This window comes from Sordaria macrospora, chromosome 3 (genome assembly GCF_033870435.1).
Source record: "Sordaria macrospora chromosome 3, complete sequence".
In the NCBI taxonomy this organism is placed as follows: domain Eukaryota; kingdom Fungi; phylum Ascomycota; class Sordariomycetes; order Sordariales; family Sordariaceae; genus Sordaria; species Sordaria macrospora.
In genome coordinates this window covers 4,873,845-4,899,394 of record NC_089373.1, presented here as the reverse complement: position 1 = coordinate 4,899,394, position 25,550 = coordinate 4,873,845, and the positions used below count along the sequence as shown (strand labels likewise).

At 52.9% G+C, this 25,550-nt stretch overlaps 6 protein-coding genes across 6 annotated transcripts; 4 read left to right on the top strand and 2 right to left on the bottom strand.

Annotated features, from left to right (window-relative positions):
- Window positions 1-111: 111 nt before the first annotated feature.
- Window positions 112-6,661, bottom strand: SMAC4_05624 (uncharacterized protein; the record flags this gene model as incomplete). Its single annotated transcript, XM_003348480.2, has 3 exons — window positions 2,761-6,661; window positions 2,513-2,696; window positions 112-2,074 (listed from the first exon to the last, which is right to left on the bottom strand). Exons 1-3 carry the CDS (start codon window positions 4,937-4,939, stop codon window positions 112-114), a joined length of 4,326 nt encoding a protein of 1,441 aa, XP_003348528.2. The 5' UTR covers window positions 4,940-6,661.
- Window positions 6,662-7,163: 502 nt separating this feature from the next.
- On the top strand, window positions 7,164-10,176 carry SMAC4_05625 (uncharacterized protein). The gene is made up of 3 exons (XM_003348481.2): window positions 7,164-8,041; window positions 8,102-8,637; window positions 8,693-10,176. Exons 1-3 carry the CDS (start codon window positions 7,795-7,797, stop codon window positions 9,956-9,958), a joined length of 2,049 nt encoding a protein of 682 aa, XP_003348529.1. The 5' UTR covers window positions 7,164-7,794; the 3' UTR covers window positions 9,959-10,176.
- Window positions 10,177-13,474: 3,298 nt separating this feature from the next.
- SMAC4_05626 (uncharacterized protein) lies at window positions 13,475-15,578 on the top strand (the record flags this gene model as incomplete). The annotated part of the gene is made up of 1 exon (XM_003348482.2): window positions 13,475-15,578. The coding sequence occupies one exon, from the start codon at window positions 13,475-13,477 to the stop codon at window positions 15,437-15,439; it is 1,965 nt and encodes a 654-aa protein (XP_003348530.1). The 3' UTR covers window positions 15,440-15,578.
- A 77-nt stretch (window positions 15,579-15,655) lies between these two features.
- On the bottom strand, window positions 15,656-18,563 carry SMAC4_05627 (uncharacterized protein). The gene is made up of 5 exons (XM_066090323.1): window positions 18,429-18,563; window positions 17,337-18,369; window positions 16,889-17,268; window positions 16,427-16,820; window positions 15,656-16,353 (listed from the first exon to the last, which is right to left on the bottom strand). Exons 2-5 carry the CDS (start codon window positions 17,613-17,615, stop codon window positions 16,249-16,251), a joined length of 1,158 nt encoding a protein of 385 aa, XP_065946621.1. The 5' UTR covers window positions 17,616-18,369; window positions 18,429-18,563; the 3' UTR covers window positions 15,656-16,248.
- A 352-nt stretch (window positions 18,564-18,915) lies between these two features.
- On the top strand, window positions 18,916-19,959 carry SMAC4_05628 (uncharacterized protein; the record flags this gene model as incomplete). Its single annotated transcript, XM_003348484.2, has 1 exon — window positions 18,916-19,959. The coding sequence occupies one exon, from the start codon at window positions 18,916-18,918 to the stop codon at window positions 19,957-19,959; it is 1,044 nt and encodes a 347-aa protein (XP_003348532.2).
- Window positions 19,960-20,433: 474 nt separating this feature from the next.
- SMAC4_05629 (uncharacterized protein) lies at window positions 20,434-21,976 on the top strand (the record flags this gene model as incomplete). Its single annotated transcript, XM_003348485.1, has 2 exons — window positions 20,434-21,131; window positions 21,211-21,976. 2 exons carry the CDS (start codon window positions 20,434-20,436, stop codon window positions 21,974-21,976), a joined length of 1,464 nt encoding a protein of 487 aa, XP_003348533.1.
- Between the last annotated feature and the right edge of the window lie 3,574 nt (window positions 21,977-25,550).

Here is a 25,550-nt window from a genome sequence, read left to right as displayed (position 1 = left end):
CCGATCCAGCGGTTCGGGGCCGCGCGGACTCAACTGTTGATCACATCTCTCTCTCTCTACCTACGGAAGCTTCTCGGCCATCTTCAACCCCGATCGAGACGACAACGACGACTAAGCCCTCCCAATAACCCACGCCCTCACCACCACCACCTTCGGTTCATTAGGCTCGCATTTCACCAACGCTCCGAACGGGATAAAAGCAATGTATTTAATCCTGGCATTGCTGCTCTCCTCCTCCGTGGTCAACTTCAACTGGCCCATTTTCTCGTGCCAACGTGGGTCGATCAACGGTTTGCCATTCTTTCTGTCTATCTTTGGTTCCCACTCGGGAGGATCTTCGTCGTCGTCGTCGTCGTCGTCGTCGTCGCCGTCGTCGTTGTCTTCCTCGTTGGTGTTCTTTGAGGCGATTTCGATCCGTAACGGGACTGGTGATTTCCTGATTGCCAGTTTGAGATCCACGGCCTGTTCGCACAGTTGTTCGATAGTCTTTTCGACCATTTTCTTGTTTCGTGCGAAAGTAAATATCATCAACGGCTCGAGATAGCCTATGAGTGTTTGGGCTGCACTCTTCGCTTCGGCTGTCAGGATCCCGTTTCGAAGTTGCTTGAAGAGGCTGATGTTTACCGCTCGCCATTTTGCTTCACTTTTTTGTCCGACTGTCGTGTCAATGTCTTCGTTAGCATTCCGTTTCCCTTTCAGGTTTTCGGAATCAGCAGCGCAAAACATACCTTTCCCACTCCTCATCAAAAATCCTTCAATAGCCTCCAACTGCCTCTCCACCCGTCCCGTCTCTCCACGCTCATCCGCTCCCTCCTCCAGCTCCGCCCCAAACGTCCTGTGCCCCGGTCTCAAAATCCTCGAATACAACACCTGGAAAATCGCAGCCATAATCAAGTGTCTCCTGACCTCCACCGACGCGTTGTCAAACAATTGCTTATCCGGCACCCAGGGTAAGCGCATAATATCCACCTCCGTCACCTTCCCTCCTTTCGTCTCCAGTTGTAGTGCAGAGCTACACACAAACTCCCACACCTTCCCCCTAAATCTCTTGAACATCTCCCGGACTCTCTGCAAGGTCATCTCTTCCCCCTTTTCCTCCTCCCTTTCACCCCCAACTTCAAAACTACTATCAAGCCAATAACCCTCTTCCCTTTCTTTAACCAACCGCTCAATCTCCCTCTCCTTCTCCCTAACAACCCTCTTCTCTTTTCGTACTTGGTCCTCCAATTGCTCAAAATCCCACTGATACGCCACCCGCATCCTCTCCCTCATTTTCTCTATTACATCAGCCGAGTTCTTGGCGACCATTTTCTCGACTTTATTCAGATGCGGCACCAATTTTTGTTTCAGCGTCTTGGACACTGCCTGGTCAATGGTTTGGTACAAAGCCGGTTCAGATAAAAAGCCCAGGGGTCCTAGTCCAGATCCAGATCCAGACCCCCGAAACTGCCCCGGCTGCTGGCGGCGTTGACGTTGCCCGTCGAGACGAGCTACAGCTAGTTCGGCTTTGGAAGAGCAAGGGGAGCCGTCGAGCATTATTATGTCTGGGTCGGAGGTGTTGGATGTATTAGAGGTGTTGGAGGTGTTGGAGGTGTTGTTTAGTCCCAAGCCTCCTGAGTCAAAACCCCCTTTCATCAGTGTGGTTTTGAGAAGGGATGGAGGGGAGGAAAAGGGGTCGGTATTATTATTTTTTGGGCTGAGGTCGGTTTCGTTGGTGCCGTCGGAGTCGGAGTCGGCGTCGCCGTCACTGCTGGAGGAGGAAGAAGGGTGGAGGATGGTGCCGTCGACAAATTCGCCTTTTGTTGCGCGCCAGTGCGCGGGTTCCTTGTTCCATTTTACTCGCTTGGTCGGTCGCGGGGTGTCTATGTCGTGCTGGGCGGAGGAGACCATCGGGGTGTAAGGGAAGCGAATGATTTTGCGGCTTTTGGTTAGGGGCATGGAGAAGAGAGGGACGCGACGGGGTTCGAACTCGTCGTAGTTGGGCCCGTTGGGGGATGTGTAGCGGCGTTTGGCGCCTCGGTTGGCGGTTGAGGGGAGCATCACAGCTTCGAGTCTTCTGTCGGTCTCCGGGCTGCTGGATTGTATTGTCGGTCAATTCTTTGGATTGTTTGCTGAGCTCGCGATGGCCATGGATTGTCGGGCGCATTCGTCAAGGAGATTGTTCCATATAAGGTGAGCCTAAAATATAATCTGGGTTGCGAAGCGCCATCTCGAACAAAGGAGAGGGCAGGCGGATCGACTTACCATTCTTTGTCTTGGGGCATGGCCTCCAATTCTTTGTGAAGTTCAGCTCAATGATAGGTTAAGCGGGTCAAGAACATCAAAGACACCACCCGGAAGGGGCAAGAGCTATTTTCACCTCCAACGAACCATGGCCGGGATCACATAGGAAGCGTAGCGAGCAATAGTCTCTATTAGTGAAGTGCCTTCCCTACTTCTGGCATTCCAACTGCTACATAGTTATCGTGCCAGATAACCTAAGCATCAAGCTGATTTGCAGTAAAATCCTTACTCGAACAGATGGTAGAACTCGAGCTGGTCCTTGACGTCTTGCAGGTCTTCGAACAGAGGTGTCCCCGATTCCGGAGCGTCGCCTTCAGCCTCATCCTCCGGGAACGCGTTCGATACCTTGGACTCATCATCATCATCGGTATCAAATTCGTCCCCATCACGCTCTTTCGCAACGTAAACCGAATCTGCAATGACAAAGGTGAGTTAGTTACATTTTACAAGTTGGCGTAGGTTCTGTATATCACTTACCACCGTGAATTCTCAGATTCACAAACCGCTTGCAAGTCTCGATGCCGTTTTGGAGAACCTCAAGTTGCCTCGTGAGCGTCTCGCGTTCTTGCCGAGAGTCCTCGGGCTCTCCAGCTATCTGTGCAACCTTCTCAGGCGTCATTTGGAAGACGGAGACAGATGTCAAAATGGTATGAAGAGCACCGACAAGCTTGTCCTCAATTACTTGGGTGGCGACGTCGTCGATGAAGCGCTTCAGAGCTACCTTGTAGTAGGCGTTCAAGCAGTCGAGGGCTTCCTTGGCGGCGAAGTGTTTCATTTCAAGCGGAGTGCTTTCGCTGATCGCCTGGGCTAGGGCTTGCAAATTGTAGGTTCCAGTGATCGTGACGAACTGGTTGAGCGAGCTAACTTCGAAGAATTCTGCGATAATCTTCGAAGGGTCTTGGACCATTCTGTCCTTTCGCGCAGTACGCAGTGCGGTGACAAAATCCTGGTTGTATGTAATGGGATGGCCGCTTTGATGGGGCTTGAGAAGTTCTTTAATCTTGGCGTTCATTTCGTTCAGTATACCTTTCATGGCTGGGTCGAAGATCTCCTGCTTGAGAGCCCTGTATGCTGGCTCATCCGCGAGGTACTCGATCACAAGATCGAGGAAGTCCTGTGCGACCTTCCAGGCGTCCTCAACATGGCTACGGGCTATCGCCTCCCAGGGACGAGACTGCTCAAGGAAAAGATCGGCGACGATCATAGGACTGAGGGTATCAGGGAGCTCTCTACCACGCGTGCGACGCATGAGTTTCTCAATATGTTCGAGAAAATCCTTCTCGTTGATGGGAATTGGAGAGCCAGGCGTCGGCTCCAACATCCCATCAGGTTGATTGGTGCAAATCTCGCGGTAGTGGCCACGCTTTGTGATAGTCGTAGCAAAGTCCTCATTCTTATTTTGAACAATTGCTCGAATCCGCTGCCGATAGACTTTGTCCGTTTTGGCATCCTCGAAAAAGGCATGATTGTAGGTGGCGTCCACAGAAGACTTGACCAGAGTTGAGAACTCCTGGCCAACTTGGAAGAGGTAGAGTCGCTGATCGTGCTCTGTGACGCGAGGCTCTCCCAATGCCTCAAGTTGTTCGCTGCAGGAGAAATATTTGTGAGCCAACTCCGTCATCAAGCTGGGAAGTTCAGTAGCAATCTGCCTCAGAAGAAGTTTAATGAGCCTCGTGCGCAGTGTCTTGACACCAACCGACGAGCGTGGTAGGTCAAGCCAGACGCCCTGGTCAAAGAATTCCGTCTCTTTCGCATCGCGGCTCTCTTGGTCGCCCTCTTCTCTTTCCGAATCTCTGTTTCTGAGAACATGCCATCCCAAACGTAGAACAATCTCCTGATTCCTGGCTAAGTCCACGTACTGTAGCTCGTTCTCTGACCCCGGGACCAGCATATCCGGCTTCGTGATTATGCCCAAGGTCCGCTGTCCTTCAGGATCCGCCTCCCTCACCATCCTCAGAACGATCTGGTTGGCGAAGTCGTTTTTGGCCGAGATAACGGAGAGAATAACACTTCGAGATTGCCTCATGTAATGTTGAACAATTTCCTGGATCATAGCGACATCGGTGCTGGACTGATACTTGGTCTCCGTATGAATCAAGCCGGGAAGATCGACCACGGTCAGATGAGGACGGTCAGGACCCGTGACCTCAACGCGCAATATGTCCCTGGAAAACGACTTGCCATGAGGCGTGATGCCCATGACGCCCTTGGCCTTCTCAATGATGTCTGGTAGGCCATCGAAGCCATTGAGCTTCTCGCGGAAGTTTTGGAGGGCGGCGCGCTGGGTTTCAGGGTTGGACTCGTGCGGTACGATGGTGATCCTGGCGCGTTGATGGGGAGTGCGGCGCAAGACCAACTCTGTAGGGAATCGAGTGCACAGATTGCTCTTGACGGGAAAAGCGACCCCGGATATGGCTTCAAGGACAGAACTTTTGCCGGACGACTGGTCTCCGCACACTATGATTTGGGGGAGGGAGACGAATTTGTTGATGCCCTGTCGGCGAAGACGGTCGATGGAATCCAGGAGCTGGAGTTGGTCCTTGGATGCAAGCTCCTTGAGCACCTCGTTCTTGAGGGTACTCATCGTGACGGTTTGTGGGGTTGATGTAGTTGTGAATTGATGATGGTGGTGGTATTCGGGTCTCAACTTTCCCATTCCGCAGACCCTGTCTTATAGTGTTCCTGCTGAGATGACCAAACGAGCATGCACGCCAAAAGGAAAAGTGCAGAAACAGACGCCTTTCAAGGCCCTGAAGAATGGGTTTGCATGCCGAAAGGACGGAGGGAAGAATTTGGGAAGAAGCTATGCATAGATTCTGCTTGGGGGGTTTCCATGTCGTTTACGCGCATTCCATGCCGGTGGGGCCGGGAGATATTCCTATTCAAACCCTACAAAAGACCGGTTCTGGCGACATCTGTTGAATAGAACAACTAAACGGATTGATCAAGAAAACGAAGACCAACCCAGACAGCAATCGATTTTAGAGTAAAGATGCCATGTCTGTGGGCAAAGACCGTTTGTTGCTGTACACGCCCAGTCGGATGCGATGTTGGCGCCGAACCATGACAAGCCTGAATCAAATCAATCCATTCAGGGGAAATAACGGCCATAGAACAAGTGATTGCTATGTAAGTCGAAGAACTTGTGAAGAAGAGCAGTTTTCACTATGCGTAAAAGAAGATCGCGCCAGAGTCAAGTAGTTGTACCCCGGTCGTCGTGTTCTCCGGCGATGCTTCCAGGCCCGGGCCCGGGTCCGAACTCCGGATAATGAAAGGCCAGCTGTCGTCCAAATCCCATCCAGATCCCGTCCCCGAAATGCACCCCCGTGAGACACGATACCCTGCACCACCGGCACTCTCGAAATTAGAAGCCGTCGGGGCATTTGTTCGCGAGCAGGCCCACTACCGCTCAGGGTATGAGATGTGAATACCGCCCATCAATGGATAGGGCCCTGACACCCCATGCTCACCGCCACCATTGGGTAGCTGTGCCTAGGTAGAAGTGTGCCTCTCAACGGTCAAGGTTTCTGCAGCACGACTGGTACGTGGACTGCCATTGCTATCTTGCGGCTCCGCGTGCGATGTAAGAACAGCTGAAGAGTAAGCAGTCGCAGACTCGCCGTCGGGGATTTCTGTTGAGGCTAAAACAACGAGGGATCACGGGATGGCATGGGTAAGGGATGGTGTTTCTTGTTACCAATAGCTCCAATGCTACGGTGCTCCCGCGGTGCGGGAAGGACACACGGTACGTCATCCTGGCTTATTATAGTATGCCAGTACACACTGGAAACTTGCGTTGAGCTTCGATACTGTACCATCGCTTGATGTTTGTGTATCGTCTCGAAGGTGGGATCTGAAGATATAGTGGAAGCGCGTGGTAGGTATCGATCGGATCGGATGTTCTCTTTGAGCGGGCGTGGCTCATCGGACGGAGACTGGCTGTTGCGCGATTGACGCCTTGGAAAGATCATGGTGTCCGAATGGCCGGTCGAGGATTGTTGGTAACGAGCGAAACTGGATCGGACAAGTGGGAGGATAAGCACAACGAAAGGATTCGAACACTGCCAATCTGATGAAGTGATGATGGAAGTTGTTTCTCGGAAGGGCAGAGAGGGAGCGATTGGGCCAAGTTCGATTTGTGCCGCGGCTCACCGACCAGTCGAGGACATTGTTCGCGCGCCTGGCAAGTGACAGAGTGTCGCTGCCTGGTACGATGGCTGTTGCGCCTTCCTTTTCGAAGATAGCGATGCGAATTGGTGGTCTCGGAAGAGTTGTTGGTTGCACTTGCAGTTCCTGAATTGAATCGCAGTTGCTCTCTCGGATGTGACGGCGCAAAGTGGCAGCCACAGTCAGGACATTCTACGCGTTTTCCAAACTTGGCACAGACGCGCGTCCTGGATGAGGAGGGGAACATCCCCGTCCATGCAGCGGAAGGTTTCTTGGCCCCTGACTGTTGGGGTCCACTTCTCCAAGTTCGGTCCAATGATTGGCCGGTTGAGAAATCTGAGGGCCAGGAATCACGCCCGCCAAGACCAACACATGCGAGCAAAAAGAACATCAGACGGTAGCAGCGGTGGACGTTGCTCGATGTTTTGGACACTGGCAGTTGCAATTGACAAGTTGACAAGACTAGGAAATCGGACCAAAGATCAACTTCGGGCAAGTCCTCAACTCGAATCAGTCTTGTCGGCGCCAACTGGACCGTTGAGGAACAATCATCACGATTCTTCCCTCGGCTTCTTGTGCATGTGTACCTACAGGCCGCTTGCACCTTGCAGATTCATGTGCTTGTTCCCGTCTGTCGTGTTCGTTTCTGTCTGAGACAAGACATAACTTTTCTTCATTCCCGTTTTCGTCAAGATGCCAATGTCAACAACAGCGCCGGAAGAGAAGAGCGCTTCAATATGATGGACATGTTAAGTTGTCTCTGAGGGGGTTGATTTGTGATGCCCGGCGGTATTCACACCATGGCGGACAGGAACAGACAAAGGCAGGATGTGAGTGAGATCCAATCCCACCAACAATGGCCAAGTCCAAGAAAAGCCCGACTAATACCAAGACCCTGCTCAGGACTTTCTTGTCGACATGTCGTGTTTGGCCGACGGATGGAAGATGGAAATACCCTCGACATGTAACAACCCGGCCGATCCACCTCCACCGCTCCACCTTTTCGTCATGTCCACCCTCTTGGCCTCCTGAATCTAACCATTCCTGAAGCCTCGCCGCCCTCACGCCCGTCGCTCCCCTTTCTTCCCCGGAATCGTTCGCTTTCACACGCACTAAAGCCGGATTCTCCATTCTTGGCAGCCTCTTTTTAGACCATCCCACTGGCGCTGTGTCGGGCCATGTCTCCTGCTTTCTCAGAGTGGAAGTAGTCCAAGTGTCCAGTTCACTTCCTCCCTCATCTCCATTCCCTAGAATTCCCACTTGTTTCTCCCTTCCTCCCTTCCGCTGCCCCCTTTCTCCCCATCATCACCGCCTGTCTCTGGGAGAAACACTTGCAACAAAGCAATGGCCCATCAGTTGCCCTCGACACTCGATCTGGGGAACGACGTTAGTCTCGACGTCTCCACTGCGCCAACGACCCCAGGAAGCAACTTGTCCTTCAGTCCCGTCCTTCAGGCTGCGGATCAACAACCGGGGATCCCCGCTATGAAGCCCCAGAGTGCCTCCAGGTCGTTGTCGTCCACGTTGTTCGACACTACGGCCAGGACACCACCAGCTCGCAACATCTGCTGCGTTGGCGCTGGCTACGTTGGTGAGTCTTACAGCCATGTGGAGGTCACAGTCAAGTGTTCGTAGACTAACAAACCTCCAGGTGGCCCTACTGCGGCTGTCATTGCCTTCAACAACCCCCATATCCGAGTTACGGTAGTCGACAAGGACGAGAAGCGCATTCAAAGATGGAACTCCGTACATCCCCCCATCTATGAGCCCGGCTTGAACCACATCCTGCGCATTGCCCGAGACGGATCCAAGGAATGCGCCATCGAGACTAGGCCCCTCTCTACTACAAACACCACATCTTCGAATACCCCGGATGTCTCTGATGCCTCTACCCCGGCCTCAGAATGCGGCAGCCAGTGCGAAGACCATGTTTCCAAACCCATTGCTGCCCGCCAGCCGAACCTCTTCTTCACAGCCGATGTGGGCAAGTCCATCAGCGAAGCCGACATCGTTCTGATTGCGGTTAACACACCAACCAAGATCCGTGGTGCTGGCGCAGGTGCTGCGACGGATATGACTGCTTTCGAGGCGGTTACCAACGTGGTTGCTCAACATGCTCGGCCGGGCGCCATCATTGTAGAGAAGTCTACGGTTCCCTGCCGGACAGCGCAGTTTGTACAAGACACTGTAAGGAGAATCAATCTTTTTGAGGAGAGGGCTTGACCGGCTAACTGTGCCCTAGCTTGCGCTTCATAGGCCCGGCGTTCACTTCGAGGTTCTCAGCAACCCCGAGTTCTTGGCTGCCGGAACTGCTATCAAGGATCTTCTCAACGCAGACCGTATCCTGATCGGCTCCAATCCTACGCCATCTGGTCAACGCGCTGCCGCCGCTTTAGCGTCCGTCTACTCCGCCTGGATCCCGAGGTCACGCATCATCACTACCAATGTGTTCAGTTCCGAGCTCGCCAAGCTTGTTGCAAACTCCATGCTCGCCCAGCGCATCAGCAGTATCAACTCGATTGCGGCCATGTGCGAGGCGACTGGCGCCGATGTCAGCGAGGTCGCAGGCGCAATTGGTGCCGACCCCCGTATCGGCAGCAAGTTCCTCAAGGCCGGTATCGGTTTCGGTGGCAGCTGCTTCAAGAAGGATGTGCTCAGTTTGGCTTACCTTGCCGAGAGCCTCCAACTACCCGAGGTTGCAGACTACTGGCGTAACGTCATCACCATGAACGAGTTTGCCAGGAACAGGTTCGCTTCGCGTGTCGTGAGGTGTCTCAACAATACCCTGATCGGCAAGAAGCTTACCATCCTCGGCTACGCCTTCAAGAAGGATACCAATGATACCCGCGAGTCGCCAGCGGTGGAGATTATCAGGACGCTTGTCGAGGAAGGGCCACGAGAAATCGCCGTCTACGACCCCTGCTGCAACCCAGCGCAAATGGCCGAGGATATTGGTCGCTATGTCGGCGCCGAGGTACTACAGAGGAACGGTGGTCCTGTCATCGTCTATGCAGATGCTTATGAAGCCTGTCACTCCTCCGATGCGCTCCTGATTACGACCGAGTTCGACGAGTTCAAAAATACCGGCGAGCCAGTATCGGCATCTGCCGAGGTTCTAGCCCCCAAGGCCGCTCCCGTCAAGGCTGTTGTCCCTGACCCACGGCCGTTCAAGGGCGATGAGCCAACTGAGACTGAGCTCCTTGCTCTCCATACCTTTCTCCTGCAGTCAACGGACGCGGAGGATAAGGAGGACCCATTACATCGCTTCAACCCCGTACCGGACTGCGCTGAGGACTGCCCAGACTGCTACATTGAGCAGGTGACGGGTACCAGTGGGTATGGAGCGGGACAAGAGCACGTCTTCAAGGGCAGACTCGACTGGAGAAAGGTCCACTACCACATGCACAAGCCTCACTGGGTGTTTGATGGTAGGGGAGTGTTGGAGGTGTCCGGCATGGAGAAGTTGGGCTTCCGCGTGGAGAGCGTTGGTCGCCAGGGGAGGGTCTAAGGTGTCCTTTTCCCTTACCCTCGTTGGAATGTATAAAATGATTTGTAATGGAAAATATGGCCTGAAATGGCTTCTATGATGGATAATGTTTGGATAGCCAGAGTTGGCATGAACATTTAAGAGGGGGCACTCGATGTATAAACGCCCCAAATCGTGGCAGGTGTAGCGTCGCCTGCAGCATTTTTCGGTATATATATAATACTCATAACTTTCTCATCACTTGTTGGTCCTTCGCCTCTGCGATTATCCTGAGTTACTGTCAAATGGTGTCGCGGATAGCCGCCAGCCGCCAGCCGCCAGTGAAGCTATTCACATGTATCACTAGTAGATGCACACCGTTGCACTAGATGTTTCGGCGTTGTTAGAACAAGGCCAGTCATTCATACCAAATTACCAACGGAGGCTCTCTGCAGCCTCGTCACATCTTGTTAAAGTCACCCGGGAGCTGACAGCGGAGAAGGTAAGAGTCCGCTTCCCGCCGTGCCAAGGATGAAAGCTGACGGCCAAGTCCACCCTTCTCTCCACCTCCACCTCAACCCTCAACGTGGACATGCAAGGCACATTCGCATTTGGCAGGCTTGGCTGACGTTCTTCATTTCATGACAAGTCCGATTTCTCGCATTGCCAAATCACCAAATCACCAACACGAAGCCAACCAGTGCTACAGTACGAAGATATTGCCTACTTGCGTGTTGGTGTTGGTGTTGGTGTTGGTGTTGGTTTTGGCACATCTTTTATTTGTGAATATTGACCAGCAGCATTGAATGGTTCGGGTTCCTAATTTACACAGCAAGCTCGACAGGTACGTGTTGCCTGTTGATCATACGGGGTTGTGCAAACTCTTGCTGTAAAGGGAAGGGAGCATCAAGTCATTGGTGCGGCAGTGGAGGATCTTGACAAGATATCCACCGAACCACCGAAGTCATATACATCAGTCGTGGTGAGTTTGTTAGCGCGGTTCTTGTGACAAGGGTCCTCAAAGCTTCACCAAAAAACAATGGAATAACCACACTCAAAACGGAAAGTTGGAGACAGTATATCAGCCGGGAAAAGCGCCCTGGGTTGATACCAGCTTTCGGTATAAAAATTGGTGGAATATTCGTTGAGTTGCGAAGGGTACGCTTTGAAGTTGCACGCTAACAAACTTACCAGGACTGATGTGTACAGTTGATATGATATGGACAGGCAGAGAAAAGTGAAAGACCATCGTCACCTTTGTTAATCATTTTGGAAACAATACCCTTTCTCAGTTCACCACTCGACTTCACCGCCTTCTCACCTTCTCACCTTCTCACCTTGTCGCTCTCCTCATGTCATGGGCTCCACCTCCCGCCTCGTGCCCTCGTCTCCATTCCCCCTTTCTGGGGTACATATCCCGTGCCCGTCAGACTTCGCTTGTACGTAAGACATTCTGGGGAAGAGGAGCCTGGAGTAAATTGTATTTCAACGGTTGTAAAACTATCGAAACTTCGAAAGCAAAAACTCCGCTTCTTGGGAAGACTATTGATTCCCTTTGATATGATGGATTTTGATGACTGTGGGCGATTATCATCGTCACATCCTCCTTGATAAGACATCCATCTTCGGGGATTTCAAGCCCCCCGTCCCCGTCTCCGTCCCCGAAAGCCTGGGCTCGAGATTCAACATTCATCGCTCGAGACTCTAGGGTTCGTGGTGTAAAATGAGGAGCAACCAGGACACCCATGCAGCCCACGATATCAACACCTGCAAACCCGTGGAAGGGTTACGAGATCAATCTACCTGAGGCAGACCAGTCGGCTTGGTCGTGGTATTGTCTTCAGCCTCAACTTGCGCCCCCGGAAGATCTTTAGGCAGTCATACGCTAGGTTTCACCGTCGTCCGGATGCAAGATTTGGTGGCGATGGGTAGATGGACAGATGGGATTCGTGGGAAAGGGAACCCGAATGGCTTTGAATGGCGGACGCCGTCATCGTCATTTTGATGTTTGTGCGACATCCAACACGATGATGCCCCTGCCTAGCTGGACTGGAGTGGAAGGTTTCCAGCTCATCTTCATTTCCATCTTCCCAACTTCAGTCAAATGAACGAACGACTCGAACCTGGAGTTCAAGTTCCTGTTTGAGCTTCCCCTGACGATACCTACCCAGTTTGATCCCTCAAGTTGGTTGTTGTTGGACGGAACGGACCAGAGTCCGCTGCAGCCTGCTCCCCTCGTCAATCCCGTTTCCAGGTCCTGGGTCGTGCTGGTCACCACCAAATCCAAATTTCCCCACCATCACTGAATCCCATTCAGTGATCGACAATGCCATCACCTTTCCCGTCAAGCTCAACCAATTACACTAGTTAGGAAGCGGAATAGCTTAAGTGCTCAACAGGAGATGGTGGACACTGATTAAACCGCTTCTCAATCCTGCAGAACACGATCTGCGGTGCCCCGATGTTAACACCACTTTTTGTTTTGTTTGCGACTTTGCGGGGGAGATGCATTGCTCTTCCTCAATTCTCCCTCCCCCTCGTCGCAAATTGAATTGCAGCCTCAACTCACGATGCCACCATACCATGACACCATAACATAGGTACACCCTCTTTAAATCACGGTGAGGTGTGGTGACGTATTGCAATTTCATTACCCCAAGTGGGACAGTATTGTATCCTTTGATGTTCGAGAGAGGAAGTGCGTTGGTCGCGGCGTGACTGATACTCGGACTTTTGAAGCCAATAGTTCGTTTACCTCACCAGAATCCGAGCAGACTGAGTTCGATAATTCATTCTCAAAAGAACTGATGACAATGGAAGTCGGTGGTTATCCTATGGGGTATTGGAGGCTGGTCGTCGATGAATTTCGCTTTCGCTTGAGATCCCTAAAGAGCCCTAGAGAGACCCAGAGAGACGATCACCTAGTCTAGAATACCTTCCCGGACCCCCATCCCCGTGACCCTTACCTTTCCGTTTGCCAACCTTTAGGATTTTTAGTTCGGCGATCAGATTTCCCCGTCTGAACATGGTTCCTGCCTGGTTGAGGATACACTTCTTGTTAATGGTGCATTATCGTCGAATCATGGCTTGCATCGGGGAACACAATCCAAAAAGCAAGATGAAGGAGGAAGGGGCCTTGCCTTACACAGCCTGAAACTTGCAACGACTTCCTGGTACATACGGGGACAATGATCGTCATGACACTAACAGACTATTGCCAAAAGGTTCCGCCCTCGTGGGTTCTGTGAACCTCTTTCGGGCTGATATGATTTGCAGGCTCGAGGCAGGTTCCCCGGTCCAGATGTTGGATGGTGTGCATGGCTACACCGATGTTGTATCCTTGTTTGTTGCTTGCCATGGTTGTACCAACTCAACAACATCGTGTGGAGTTCCAGTTCCAGACCATTGACTGACGGGTCCAACCCCCTCCCGGTCTCTCAGTGTCGAGCAACATGGTATAAGAACAGCCTCCTCCTCGTGGCTGCCAGTCTCATCACTACTCTACCCACTCCCTTCTGTTTCTCCAGGTTCTGCAGCAACCGAGAAACAACACATATCATGATCCTCCGTCGTCTCCTAGGGCTGGCCTTCGCCGCCGTCCCTCTCGCCTCGGCCGTCGAGCTCACAGGCTATGAATATATCGTCGTCGGCTCCGGCGCCGGCGGCGGTCCCCTCGCCGCCCGCCTCGCCATGGCCGGCCACAAGACGCTCCTGATCGAAGCCGGCGATGACCAAGGCAACAACATCAACGTGACCGTGCCAGCTTACAACGCCCGGTCCTCCGAAGACGAGAAGATGTCCTGGGATTTCTACGTCCGCCACTACCCGGACGACAAGCAGCAAGCCCGCGACTGGAAGACCAGCTACCGGCTCCCCGACGGGAGCATCTACACCGGTCTCTTCCCGCCCGAGGGCGCCGAGATGTTGGGAACGCTCTACCCGCGCGCCGGCGTCCTCGGCGGCTGCACAGCCCACAACGCCCTCATCGCCGTCTACCCGCACCAGTCCGACTTCCAGTACCTAGCCGACCTAACCGGCGATCAGGGGTGGTCGCCCTCCAACATGCGCAAGCACTTCGTCTCCATGGAAGACAAGAACTACGTCAACGGGCTATACTCTGGCCACGGCCGGGACGGCTGGCTTTCCACGGAAGTCACACCTTTAACCATCCCGCTCAAGGACCCGCAACTTCTTTCCTTGACACTAGGAGGCGCTTTCGCTTTGGGGAACATCACCCAATCACCCATCAACCTCGCCACCGTTCTCGCGGGTGATCTCAACGCCAACACCATTGCCCGCGACAAGAAGCCCGCTTACTACGAGACGCCCCTCAGCAGCAAGAACGGCGCCCGTTCCGGCTCGCGTGACTTCGTCGTCGCCGTGCGTGACGCGCGCAAGCCCGACGGCAGCAAAAAGTACCCCCTGGACGTACGCTTGAACTGCCACGTCACGCGCATTACCTTCAACACTTCCTCCTCTTCCTCAGAACCTATCGCCACAGGCGTCGAATTCCTCGACGGCGCACACCTCTACCGCGCCTCTCCCCTTTCCGCCAACAGAGCCAATAACGTCCGCCCCAACGGCACTCCCGGCTCCGCCCACGCTTCGCGCGAGGTGATCATCTCCGGCGGCGCCTACAACAGCCCGCAAATCCTCAAGCTATCAGGTATCGGCCCGCGCACGGAGCTCGAAAAGTTCGGCATCCCTGTGTTGGTCGACCTCCCCGGCGTCGGCGGGAACTTGCAGGATCACTACGAGATCGGCGTCAACGTGAAGGTTCCCAAGGACTGGACTGCTCTCAAGGGATGTACTTTCCAGCTCTACGGGAACACCTCCGACCCGTGCTTGGATAGGTGGTTAAACCCCGTTTTGGGCGATAGGGGGACATATGCTTCTTCCGGTCTGGCGGTCGCTATGCTTTACAAGTCCTCGGTCACGACAGATGATAGTTACGACGTTTTTACGTTTGGCGGCCCCGTGAACTTTGCTGGTTACTACCCCGGTTATTCGGTAGACATCACTGCGGAACACGACTGGTGGACGTGGGCTATCTTAAAAGCGCACCCGCGTAACAGAGCCGGCACCGTGTCTCTTCGCTCCTCCAACCCGTTGGACACCCCGGTAATCAACTATAACTACTTCGACTTCGGGTCCGGCGATTACCAAGCCGACCTGACCGCCATGCGCGAAGCTATCGGCCTTGCGCGCGACGCGCTCAAGAGACAGGTGGTGCGCACGCAGGAGGTCAGGCCGGGGGCGGATATCCAGAGCGATGGGGAGATAGAGCAGTTCATCAAGGACGGAGCGTGGGGACACCATGCTTCTAGCACTTGTCCCATTGGGGCGGATGGGGACCCCATGGCGGTGTTGGATAGCAAGTTTAGGGTTAGGGGCGTCAAGGGATTGAGGGTTGTCGATGCGAGTGTGTATCCTAGGATTCCGGGCACGTTTACGGCGGTTAGCACGTATCTTGCTGCGGAGAAGGCGGCGGTGGATATTTTGGAGGGGTTGAAGAAGAACTAAGGTGGTGGTGGGTTGTAAAGGCTTTGTGGAGTTAAAGGCAAGGGAGACGGACGGGATAGACGGGACAGGGATCTGGTCAAGGGAGGATGGATCATTAGCGAATGTGTTTTGTAATCATGAGATAATAATATCATTTCAAAGTTCTTTATGAGATTTGGCTGGCTTTGTTGTTGACCTCTATTCTATCATGTGATTTGATAGTTTGGAGGGTTAAAGCAAGGAAGGAAATGAACTGAGAATGTTGTGGAACTTATTGGTGATGTTGGCGGTTTTGAGCATTGGGCCGAGAGACAGGGCTATGGACTGGGATTTAAATGGATGGGAGTATCGGGAACAATAGCATTTCGTTCGTAATCATGGTATAACCACTTGAACTTCTCAATGAGAACTTGTGAATGATGATAGTTGGCTACTTTCGTATGCGTTTGGTACCTCGTCTTGCGTGAGGTGAACGTCTGATCGATTAGCTCTGGTTCTGATTGTCCATCCTCCGCGTGTGCTCTTTCAGTACTGTGTTCCCATGACCTTGACTGCTGCGTCCCCGTAGTTTGTCTTCATGACCTGTTGACTGCTGCCCCCATATCTGGCGGTTACCTTCCAGACCCCGCCAGCATATCTGAGCCGTGATCCTTGAAATACCCCTGAAGTCCTTCAACGGAATGTCTGAAAGGTAAGGAAAGCACAAAGAATGGCCTATCCAGGGATTGCGACGCATTGGGAAAGAGAGCGTGTTTAACTGCGCTAAATCAAAGAGTAATGGCTCGCTGATGCTTGGTAGACGCAACGGGCGGGCACCGACGAAGGACGAACTACGTCTTCGGCGGCCATGAAGACGTAGAATCTGAGTGTGATTGATCGCCTTCCAATGACGGGGTTTTGTCGACGGTTCTCGTAACAACAACGTGTCTAGAATACTGCTCCAAAAAGAACTCTGGTTAGCCTCGTCCATAGGTGATTTCCCTGTCTTCCTCCATAACCCCAACTTACATGCGCCCCGTCAAATGACACTGCCGTCGTTGTCTCAAGCAGCACCGCATCGCTACCTGTAGGCCCCGACAGTCCTTTTCTCGAAAACAAGGAGTTTGCGCGGTCCTTAAGCACCACCGGTGGTCCCCTCGGGCCATGTTCAATGTCGTATGTAGACCCGGTTGTACCACTGGCAAATCCGAGCTTGCGGCCGACCTTTTTGAGCAGCGGGCGTAGAGTGGCTAGACTACCCGCTGTGATGGCCAGGCTTTGTTCCACGCTGGACCAGATAGCTATGTTGGCTATGAGGGGGACCGAATTCGAGCGTATCATTGTGTCGCTGAGGTCGGTTGAGCTCGAGTTCTCGATTTGCAGTTTGAAGTATGTCATGCGGACTATAACTGCGCAGCTTGCACTGTTGTGGGGTTTCTTGAAGTTAGCGGGTGATCCAAGTTTCGAGTGAAGCAAAAAGTAAATACGTACAAACAACCCATGCCCATCAGTGTCATGAGGGCAATCCGCGTCCTAAGCCTGATCTTCAAATGATAAATAATCCAAGCTGGGAGCAGCGCGCAGACGAGATCGGTAACGATGTTCAAGGCACTGCACACATATTCCGCCACGAGAGGTCTAACACATTGCCCGGGTTGTGTCACATCATCCCAGAAGTAGGAAACCGGTGTGCACTGGAATATCGTAAAAAACACGAAGGCAGTGCTATTGCAGATTGCGATTACTACGCTGCCGTAGATGATGTATCTGTGTATTTTGTTGATGGTCGTGAGGCGTAGCAAGAACCAACTGACGGATAGCTTGGCGAATAAGATGGTGAGGGCGTAGGCGTGATAGCAGGCCCACCAAAACTGAGAACGCCGTCAGGTTAGGCAAGAACTCGGTCGGGCTTGACCCTTGGGGGATGTGTGATACACACCTTTTTGGCTTCTGTAACACTGTTGGACGTGGAGATGGCATAGTCATCGGTCTTGGATCCTTGGACGAGCCCGCTCATAGCAAAGGCAGCGTATGTCGTGAAGCAGGCCATGGAAATGAACATGAGGATATCGTCAGTCCCGAAGCAGTCCCTCCTGAGCCAGAGACGGGTGTAGGCACGAAGGGCGACGGCGATGAAGGCGAGTGCCCACGAGCCAAGATTAACGCCCAGCATCTCATAGCCATGCCTCGTGTTGTCAGGAGCATCGGCCGAATCCATCGTGAGTAGGTGAGGCCGTTGAGGCAAAGTTCAAGTTGGTTCAGGAAGAGAGTGGGGCGAAGGATAAGACTCGGCCTTTGTAAATTATGGAAGTTGTTGACATGGTGGGAAGCTATATCGTCCCGACAGACCACGTGGTAATGGTTGTTTCCAAGTGCGAACGGGACTCGGGAGCAGCCTTTCATCCGGACTGTTGGGAGGCAAACATGGTATCAAGCATTTGAGGCTCGATGGTGTCTGCTTTGGGGAGAGAATCTGCTCAAAGAATCGTTAGCGCAACCTAAATAAAGTTGGATGTAACCCGTCCTCATGGTGTTTGATGCGCGAATGCAGTTTGCTTCATATTGATAATCAACATGTAAAGTAGGGGGCCAGGGGGCCTTTGTTCTAAAGCTTTGGTGGCATGTGGCATAGCAGGCATAGTTTGTATTGGCACTCGGGTGTCTGCGGCAGTGGCAGTGATAGCGGCTTGATGATGGCCGCTCTCATCCCAAGTTTCGGCATGTTGCCGACGGGTACCCGTTTTCTTTTAAATAGATCCAAGTGGTGTTGCATATCTTGAGACGGAATTGAAGCTGTGACTCTGGGGGGCGCTTGATGTCGCAGGCACAGCGAGAGCGTGCAACAATCCAGTTTAGTTGCTAACAGCTCAGGCAGCTCTAACGAGTGTGTTGGCTGGTAATAGCTGGAGTTCCAGATAGCAGGTTATCTAACGTATATCCGTCATCACAGGAGACTTGGCGTCGGGGAGTCACTGCCTTTTATTATCAGCATTGCGGTTGATGACGTTTGTAGAGAAGCTCTTGGGTATACCTATTTGTTGATTATTATTTCGGATTTAGCTTCGAAGACAACGTCAAAGCATGAGCCCGCTCGTATGTGATGGTGTTTTTGAATAAAGAGGTCACTATTGATAGGCATTCCTGCTGTGTCAGGACACCCCCGCGCGTCGAACCCAATGATGAGGTCATGATGGTCTGTGCACCCTCCCGCTTTTGGCATTCAGCTCTGGACTATCGACGACGACGACGCCGCATTCTTTCTCTTTATCTGCTTGCAACAACCTAACACTCTTTCCATCTTCCGTTTTCTCCGAGCTTGCCAAGTGTATCTAGTTCAACTGCGAAGTCATCCGTCCCCCCCAAACCTCGAATTTGTTCCTGACTGCAGCTGAGAGCACCACGACATTCTGTTAAGCTCCTGGTCTCACGGAACAGCTTGACACTAACATTTACCACTGAAGCGATAGTCAACACCAACAACTGTTGATCACCAGATCCGCGACCATCGAGTCCCAACCATGTCGTTCGATATCCCCCCTACGATGCGCGCCTGGCAGTACTCACAGACCACTGGTGGCCTGGAACAGAACCTGGTGCTCAAGGACGATGTTCACGTGCCCACCCTCTCGCCGCGTGTGGGCGACAACGAGCTGCTCATCGAGGTTCTCAGCGCGAGCATCAACCCTTCAGACTACAAGGTCGCCGAACTGCCCCTGAATCTGGGCCGTGCTGTCGTCCGCACTCCGGCCACTCCCGCCTGGGACTTTTGCGGACGCGTCGTCAAGACCACCAATACTGTCGACAACTTCCGTGTCGGCGAGATTGTGTTTGGTCGTCAACCCCCTACTCAGCAGGGCGCTTGTGGTCAATACATCGTGGCTTCGGCAAAGGCTTGTGCTTCCTTGCCTTCGGGCGTCGACGTCGACGAAGCCGCCTCCATCCCCTGCGCCGGATTGACCGCCTACCAGACCATTGCTCCCAATGTCAAGCCTGGCGACAAGGTCTTCCTCAATGGAGGTTCCGGTGGTGTTGGCTCCTTTGGCATCCAAATTGCAAAGGCTCTCGGCTGCCATGTCACCGTCTCATGCTCTGCCGCCAAAGCCGAACAGTGCAAGGCCCTGGGCGCCGACGAAATCATCGACTACACAGCTGTCGATGTCTGCCAGGCCTTGCGAGAACGCGGTCAAGTCTTCAAGCTCGCCGTCGACAATGTCGGTTTGCCGGCGGAACTGTACAAAGCCGGCGATGACTATCTCTTGCCCGATGGAAAGTTCGTGCAGGTCGGCGGGCCTATGTCCTTAGCTGCCGTGTCTTCGACAATGTCCAGGCTGTTAAGACCCTCTTTTCTCGGTGGCGGAAAACGCAAGTTTCAGTTGTACACGTTGACGAGCGATCAACACCAGGACTTGACGATACTCGGCCAGATGGTCGCAGAGGGCAAAGTCAAGCCTGTGATTGAGCATACCTATGACTTTGAGGATGTTCCGACAGCCTTCGGGGACCTCAGGAAGGGCAAGACGCACGGCAAGCTGGTCATTCACGTTTCCGATAAGAGGGCATGAGGGGGCAGACTTGGTCCTTTACTGCAGCATCCCCCGCTTTTCCTGCGGACATGTGCTCATTAAAGACACCGTGGTCCAGGCAAGAGCCATAGCTATCATATAAAAGCAGCATGCTGCCACCATCATCAGACCCTTTTGCTTCCCGTCCACAGCCTCTGCCAAGTCCGAAAGTGCATAGACTATGCTAAATGTCCATCGCATCGTCAAACTCCTTACCTCCAGATCTCTGGCACGGCCATTCTGTTTTGTGGACGGCTCTTGATCATCCTCGCCTCGGTTTTGGTGTCAAAAATCTGACATCACACAAGCCAGACTCATCCCTCGCAAATCGTGCGCCTTGAGAAACAGTTTTCCGCCTTTTTGGAGAAATTTCAAGCAAAGGTTAAGATCAGCAGAGACAATATCGAGACTACGACGCTCCCGCTGACGAGACACTCAACAAACCGGCTTTCCACATCCCTCAACAAGAACATCATGGTCGTCAACTCCGCAACTACCGACTACGATGAGGACCCTAAAAGTCACAGGGACCGTTATACCTCCACCACAGTCGACTGTGACGATGCTTCCGAAGATCCCAGGAGCTCCGAATGTGTTGTGTGCATGGAGGAGCACCCGACAGACCAGCTCATTTATTTTTGCTCTGCCTCTTATTCCAAAACAACATCGGAATCGAACACCTCTCACGCGAGCCACGGTTACTGCGACGGCTGCCTCGTCGACGGCATCCGCAGTGCAACCGAGGGTCGTTATCCATTCCGCTGCTGCGGCAAGACATTCAACACAAACGAGTACTCATGTGTCTCCTTGTCCGCCGAGGAAAAGGAGGCGTACGAGGACATGGTCGTGGAGATCAACACACCAAGCCCGGTTTACTGCTCTAACCCTCAGTGCAGCAGCTTCATCAAACCCGATATGATTCAGAGCGATCTCGCTATTTGTCTCGAGTGCTCCGCCAGCACCTGCAAACATTGCCGTCAGCCTTACCACCCGACCGTGGTTTGCACCCAAGACCAGGATACACTCAAGGTGCTCGCTCTGGGCAAGAAGAAAGGGTGGAAACAATGCCCAATGTGCAACTACATGATCGAACTGGTCAGGGGCTGCCACATAATCAAGTGTAGATGTTCCTGGTCATTTTGCTACGAGTGTGGCGCCTCCAACAAGTCAAGGTAGGCCAGCCCATTCTTCCCCTCACTCCTTTCCCACCTATTGTTTTGATAGACTATATTGCTAACTAAGTGCCAACAGCTTGGATGATCGGCGCCACACATGGCACAGAACTTGTTGGGGGCCACCCGATCATGGCTATGCTGCCGCCACCGCCGCCGTCGATGACGCCGTCAATCCCGCCATTGAAAACGGACCTCCGCCAGAGGAGCAGCTGCAGCCCCGTCGCAATAAACCCAGCGTTCTGAGAATAATCAAGGATCGGTGGCGGAATTTGGGGCGAGGTTGGAAAGAGACGTGGACGGAGGAAAAGTTACGATCTCAAGAGCGGTCTCAGGAGCGGGCAAGAGAGTTTAGAAGAGAGCTGGAGCTGGAGAGGTTGATGGTGAGGGAGCTAGCGCTGGCAAGGCGTAACGAGATGGAGGCGGAGAGGGTACTGAAGCTGAAGCTGGCGAGGGAGAAGGCGAGGATCGGGAAGGCTGTACAGGCTGAGTGGGACCGCAATAAGCCTGCGATTAATGACAACGACAACAACAACCGTATCCATGACAACCAAGCGAGAGCGAGAGCCATGCCTCAGCAAAACGTCCAGCCTCAACAACAACCTCCCCAAGAGCCTCGCAATCGTCCTGCTTACCGCGGGCGTGGCTATCTCTGGATGGGGATGATGGTTTCACCCTCCAGGCCGAATCAGCCCGAGAACAACAACAACGACAACTACCACCAGCGAGCCAGACTTCGGAGCGAACAGATCAGTCAACAGCCCCGCAACCCTCTCGACAATCACAACACTCGCGAACGTAGCATTAAGACGCAGCCTCGAGCACGATCGAACTCCCTGCCCTAACCGAATATGCGGCCGAACCATCCACCCGAGAACCCCGAGAACCCCGAGCACCGAGACGGAGGCCGAGGTGGCGGTGGCGGTGGCAGAGTTGGCGGAACGGCAGCATCTCTGCCTACCTCCGGCGACGCACACTCAAATTCTCTGATTTCGACCCTGCAAAGGTCTGATAAGCTGGCTTGGGGCATGCAGCGCAGCTATCAGCTGGCATTATCAGTGCACTACCACATGCGTTATCGAAAGGGTTGCTGCATCTTACTGCACATGTACCTAGCCTCGATTCCAGAATTCCAAGATTCCTGGACTCCTGATGGTGAAGCTTTAGGGTCACACGACACGTTGAGCCCATGCAGATTGCTTGCTTGCTTGTTTGCCTGTCAGCTGCTTCAATTAATCAGTGAGCGGCCCGTGAGCTTAGATAGTTACGAAGTGAGAAGGGGGCTTTTGATTTTCGCATACGATATTGGATAGTAATCTAGTCAAATCTCAATCAACACTTGTTTATCGAACCCCCCCTCGACTTATCTGTTCAATTGTGAGCTATTCACCCCAGTAGTCTGATGTATCCAGCCGTATAAGGAAGCCAACAGCCTTGTTAATCCCACTCAGCGCCAGGGGAAGGCTGAACCTAACAAACAAGGTTGGCGTCGCGTTCCACAGGGGCATAGGCTATACGGCCACTTCTCAAGAGCCAACCAAGGTTAAGTGTCACTCCCCGGTTTTGCGATCACACATTCGTACAGAGGGGGAGAAGGTGGAGGGACGAGCAGATGCACATAGCGAAGCGCAAGTTGCTCACCAGCCGGTGGAGATGTCGGAAATAACCGCCTGCAAGCCAAGCTTCTCATGAATCGAACCTGTACACGTACGCTGGAGGTTGGAGAGGCTGGGGAGAAGTTTGGTGGATGAGAAGGCGGGTGTCGATGCTAGAGGGCTTGTTGAAAAGCTCGGGCAAGTCTCGGTCAAAGGCCGGTATCCTCACTCTTCAGCGGGGGGTTTCCGCTTGTCGAACGATTATGTGTGTGAGTGTCTGGGGAGTTGGGAGGTACTGTGTACATGGCAAAGCGACAGTGTTTAACGATGGGATGGCAGGAAGCTATGTACTGGAAGAAGGTGAGTGAGTGTCTGGGGAGTTTGGAGGTACTGTGTACAACACATCACGTCGACTTCGACCACTTAGGGGAAGAAGAATGGAAACTGAGAAGCAAATGGGGGCCGGAAGTTGGTCCGTCTTGTCATCCAGATGGCAGTGCCGTGCTCGCCGTGGTAGTTGTCGGGTGACGGATGGGAAGGTCGGCAATCTCGGGACGGGAAGAAACGAAAGGTGAGAACTATCATGGGTTTATAGGGTAGCTCAGTAGGTAGGTGGCGAAGATCTGGCTTGACGATGATCTCTCGCTTGACTTAACCTCCCAGAAGCCATCGAGTGGCCTTCGTGTTGCTATCCCAGAACGTCGTCAACTACGGAATTTCGACACATCGGCTGATCGCGAGTAGCCATGATAAAACGGGGGTGGTCTCTTCCAACGAGGTAGGTACGATCAAGCTGTGTGACTTGGCCCGCGTGAAGGAACGATAGAGCCTCAGAGACCACCAGTCACGTTGGCACTGGTAGAGGTACGTACCTTCCCTCCTTCCAACAGATAAAGGGACCTGAACCTCTCTAGCTTCTTTACTTCTCTCCGTCTTTCCTTCCCGCGGAGTCACAGATACTTCCCACTTCACTTCCCACTTCAAAGTCTCCATACCCTCGCTGCCTGTACTGTCTGATTGGTCCTGAATAGCCTCAACTTCTCGAGCTACTGCCATGGAAACCCACTGCCAACCTCAGAGCTACGTAAGCTTCTCTCGACTCCCCACAAGCCACTGATGGTTTCAGCCTATCACGCTTGTCTTCTTTCTGGATTCCGTATGTGTCCGGCTCTCGGTGCTGGCTGTCGGTGTCTGTGTCGGTATTTCGTGTGTACGGCTGGTGTTCCGTACTGGTCCAAAGGCCAAGTATACCTCCCAGACAGCTAGACACTCCGACTGTGTTCTCCAATCATCATGTCTAGGGGATGTACAACAATCCGAACGTACCTGTATATGCTCCAACTATTTAGGGCATGTATTATTGGCTTCTTCTAGTCTGTTATAACCGATGAAATCATGGTGTTCAAGAACAAATTGGTAGTGTACTGCGTGCGGTACTCCTCCGATCCCGGCACACGTCGTCCGTTTACACCATCTCTTCGTGAACAGGATATCCCCGTTAAAACTCACTACCGGGTCAAAGTCCTGCGTCTCCGCTCGGGCACGAGTCAGAAAGTCCAAGCTCCCACCCCCAGCGAGCACTTCCAGTTCCAGAGTTCGGACGGCAACTCTCAACCCTCCCACCACTCTCCAAACCCCAAAACACCGCCAACGGAACCTGCCATTATCATCGCTTTCCTTCCCAGCTTTATCTGTGTCGATTCACCAAGCACGTGCTTCTTTTATGTTCCTGGGATTCTCCCTAGCTCCCACGAGCCACGGGCCACGAGCCACAAGCCCCGACAACGTCCAACCCTAACGCACGCATTGCCCAACGCATTGCGCAAGATAACGTTAGTGCGAACTCTAATTTGCCCTGTGAATCCCAGTGAATAAACCCCGTGTCTCGGTAAAATGTAAATTTCCTCCCCGCATTGTGGCTTGCGGTTTCGTCGTTGGGGTTTTGATATGCGAACTGCGAACCCTCGAACACGCGGCGAGCCGGTGAAGTTGTTGATCAGATGTGCTTGGTTGAACCCTGGAGTTGTCGAGCACGCAATGCGGGTGGGAAGCTGGGAGTTGGGGTTCTTACTCGCACTCCATCCAGGTCTTCGGTATCCGTATCGAACCGCTTGCTATCCTGCCGGTGATCGCCATATCTGTCTTGATCGTTAGATCGTTGGATCTTACACATCTTCAATCTCGAAAAGTCTTGCACGTGTCGAACTAAACTAGCGACATTCTTCGCGTTCTCCAAGATTTTTCTGGTGTTTCTCTGGCGTCGTTCTGGTGTCTTGCTAACGCCAACCAACGCTAAATTAACGCAACTCTAACACTTGATAACCCCAAGTCCGCCTCTGCTGCGCCCTGACTATCAATGCGCTGGCCCTGCAGCAGTCTTAACCTTATCCGATCCGACTGATCAGCATCATTCCAAATCCTTTGGCAACCATAATCCATCCCATCCGTCCCATTCATCTCATCACATCCCATCTCGTTGACCCCAAACCACCAAGTGGGTCCGTCCCTTCTGTTGTTTGGGATCAGTCTGTTTACATTTCTCAGGGGTAAGCGCTGGACCTGGCGCTAAGCTTCTTGTAAGTTGCTCGGAGACAAGGTGGATCTCCGCTAACTATGGTACCCGTTCGCCGAACTGTTAGTGTCGGGTAGTTCCTGGGTAGATCAACGTTCCAGGCGGTGAGGTTTCAAGGGACAAGGTGCACAGAAAAAATCTCAGCGATTGCGTGCTTGCGTTGGAAATTGGAAGTTGCCAGGATGTTAAAAGTTGCTGATCATAGCATGAATGTTGTTCAACGTCTGGAACGTTTTGGCCCTTTATTGTGTG

Bases quoted from the DNA above. Each gene is read 5' to 3' on its own strand.
- SMAC4_05625 (XM_003348481.2), top strand. From the start codon at position 7,795: ATGGCCCATCAGTTGCCCTCGACACTCGATCTGGGGAACGACGTTAGT. The intron at 8,042-8,101 runs GTGAGTCTTACA...ACAAACCTCCAG, and splicing joins CGTTGGCGCTGGCTACGTTG to GTGGCCCTACTGCGGCTGTC. The intron at 8,638-8,692 runs GTAAGGAGAATC...ACTGTGCCCTAG, and splicing joins CGCAGTTTGTACAAGACACT to CTTGCGCTTCATAGGCCCGG.
- SMAC4_05627 (XM_066090323.1), bottom strand. From the start codon at position 17,615: ATGGATTCGGCCGATGCTCCTGACAACACGAGGCATGGCTATGAGATG. The intron at 17,269-17,336 runs GTGTGTATCACA...CGGCGTTCTCAG, and splicing joins GTGTTACAGAAGCCAAAAAG to TTTTGGTGGGCCTGCTATCA. The intron at 16,821-16,888 runs GTACGTATTTAC...ACCCCACAACAG, and splicing joins CTGATGGGCATGGGTTGTTT to TGCAAGCTGCGCAGTTATAG.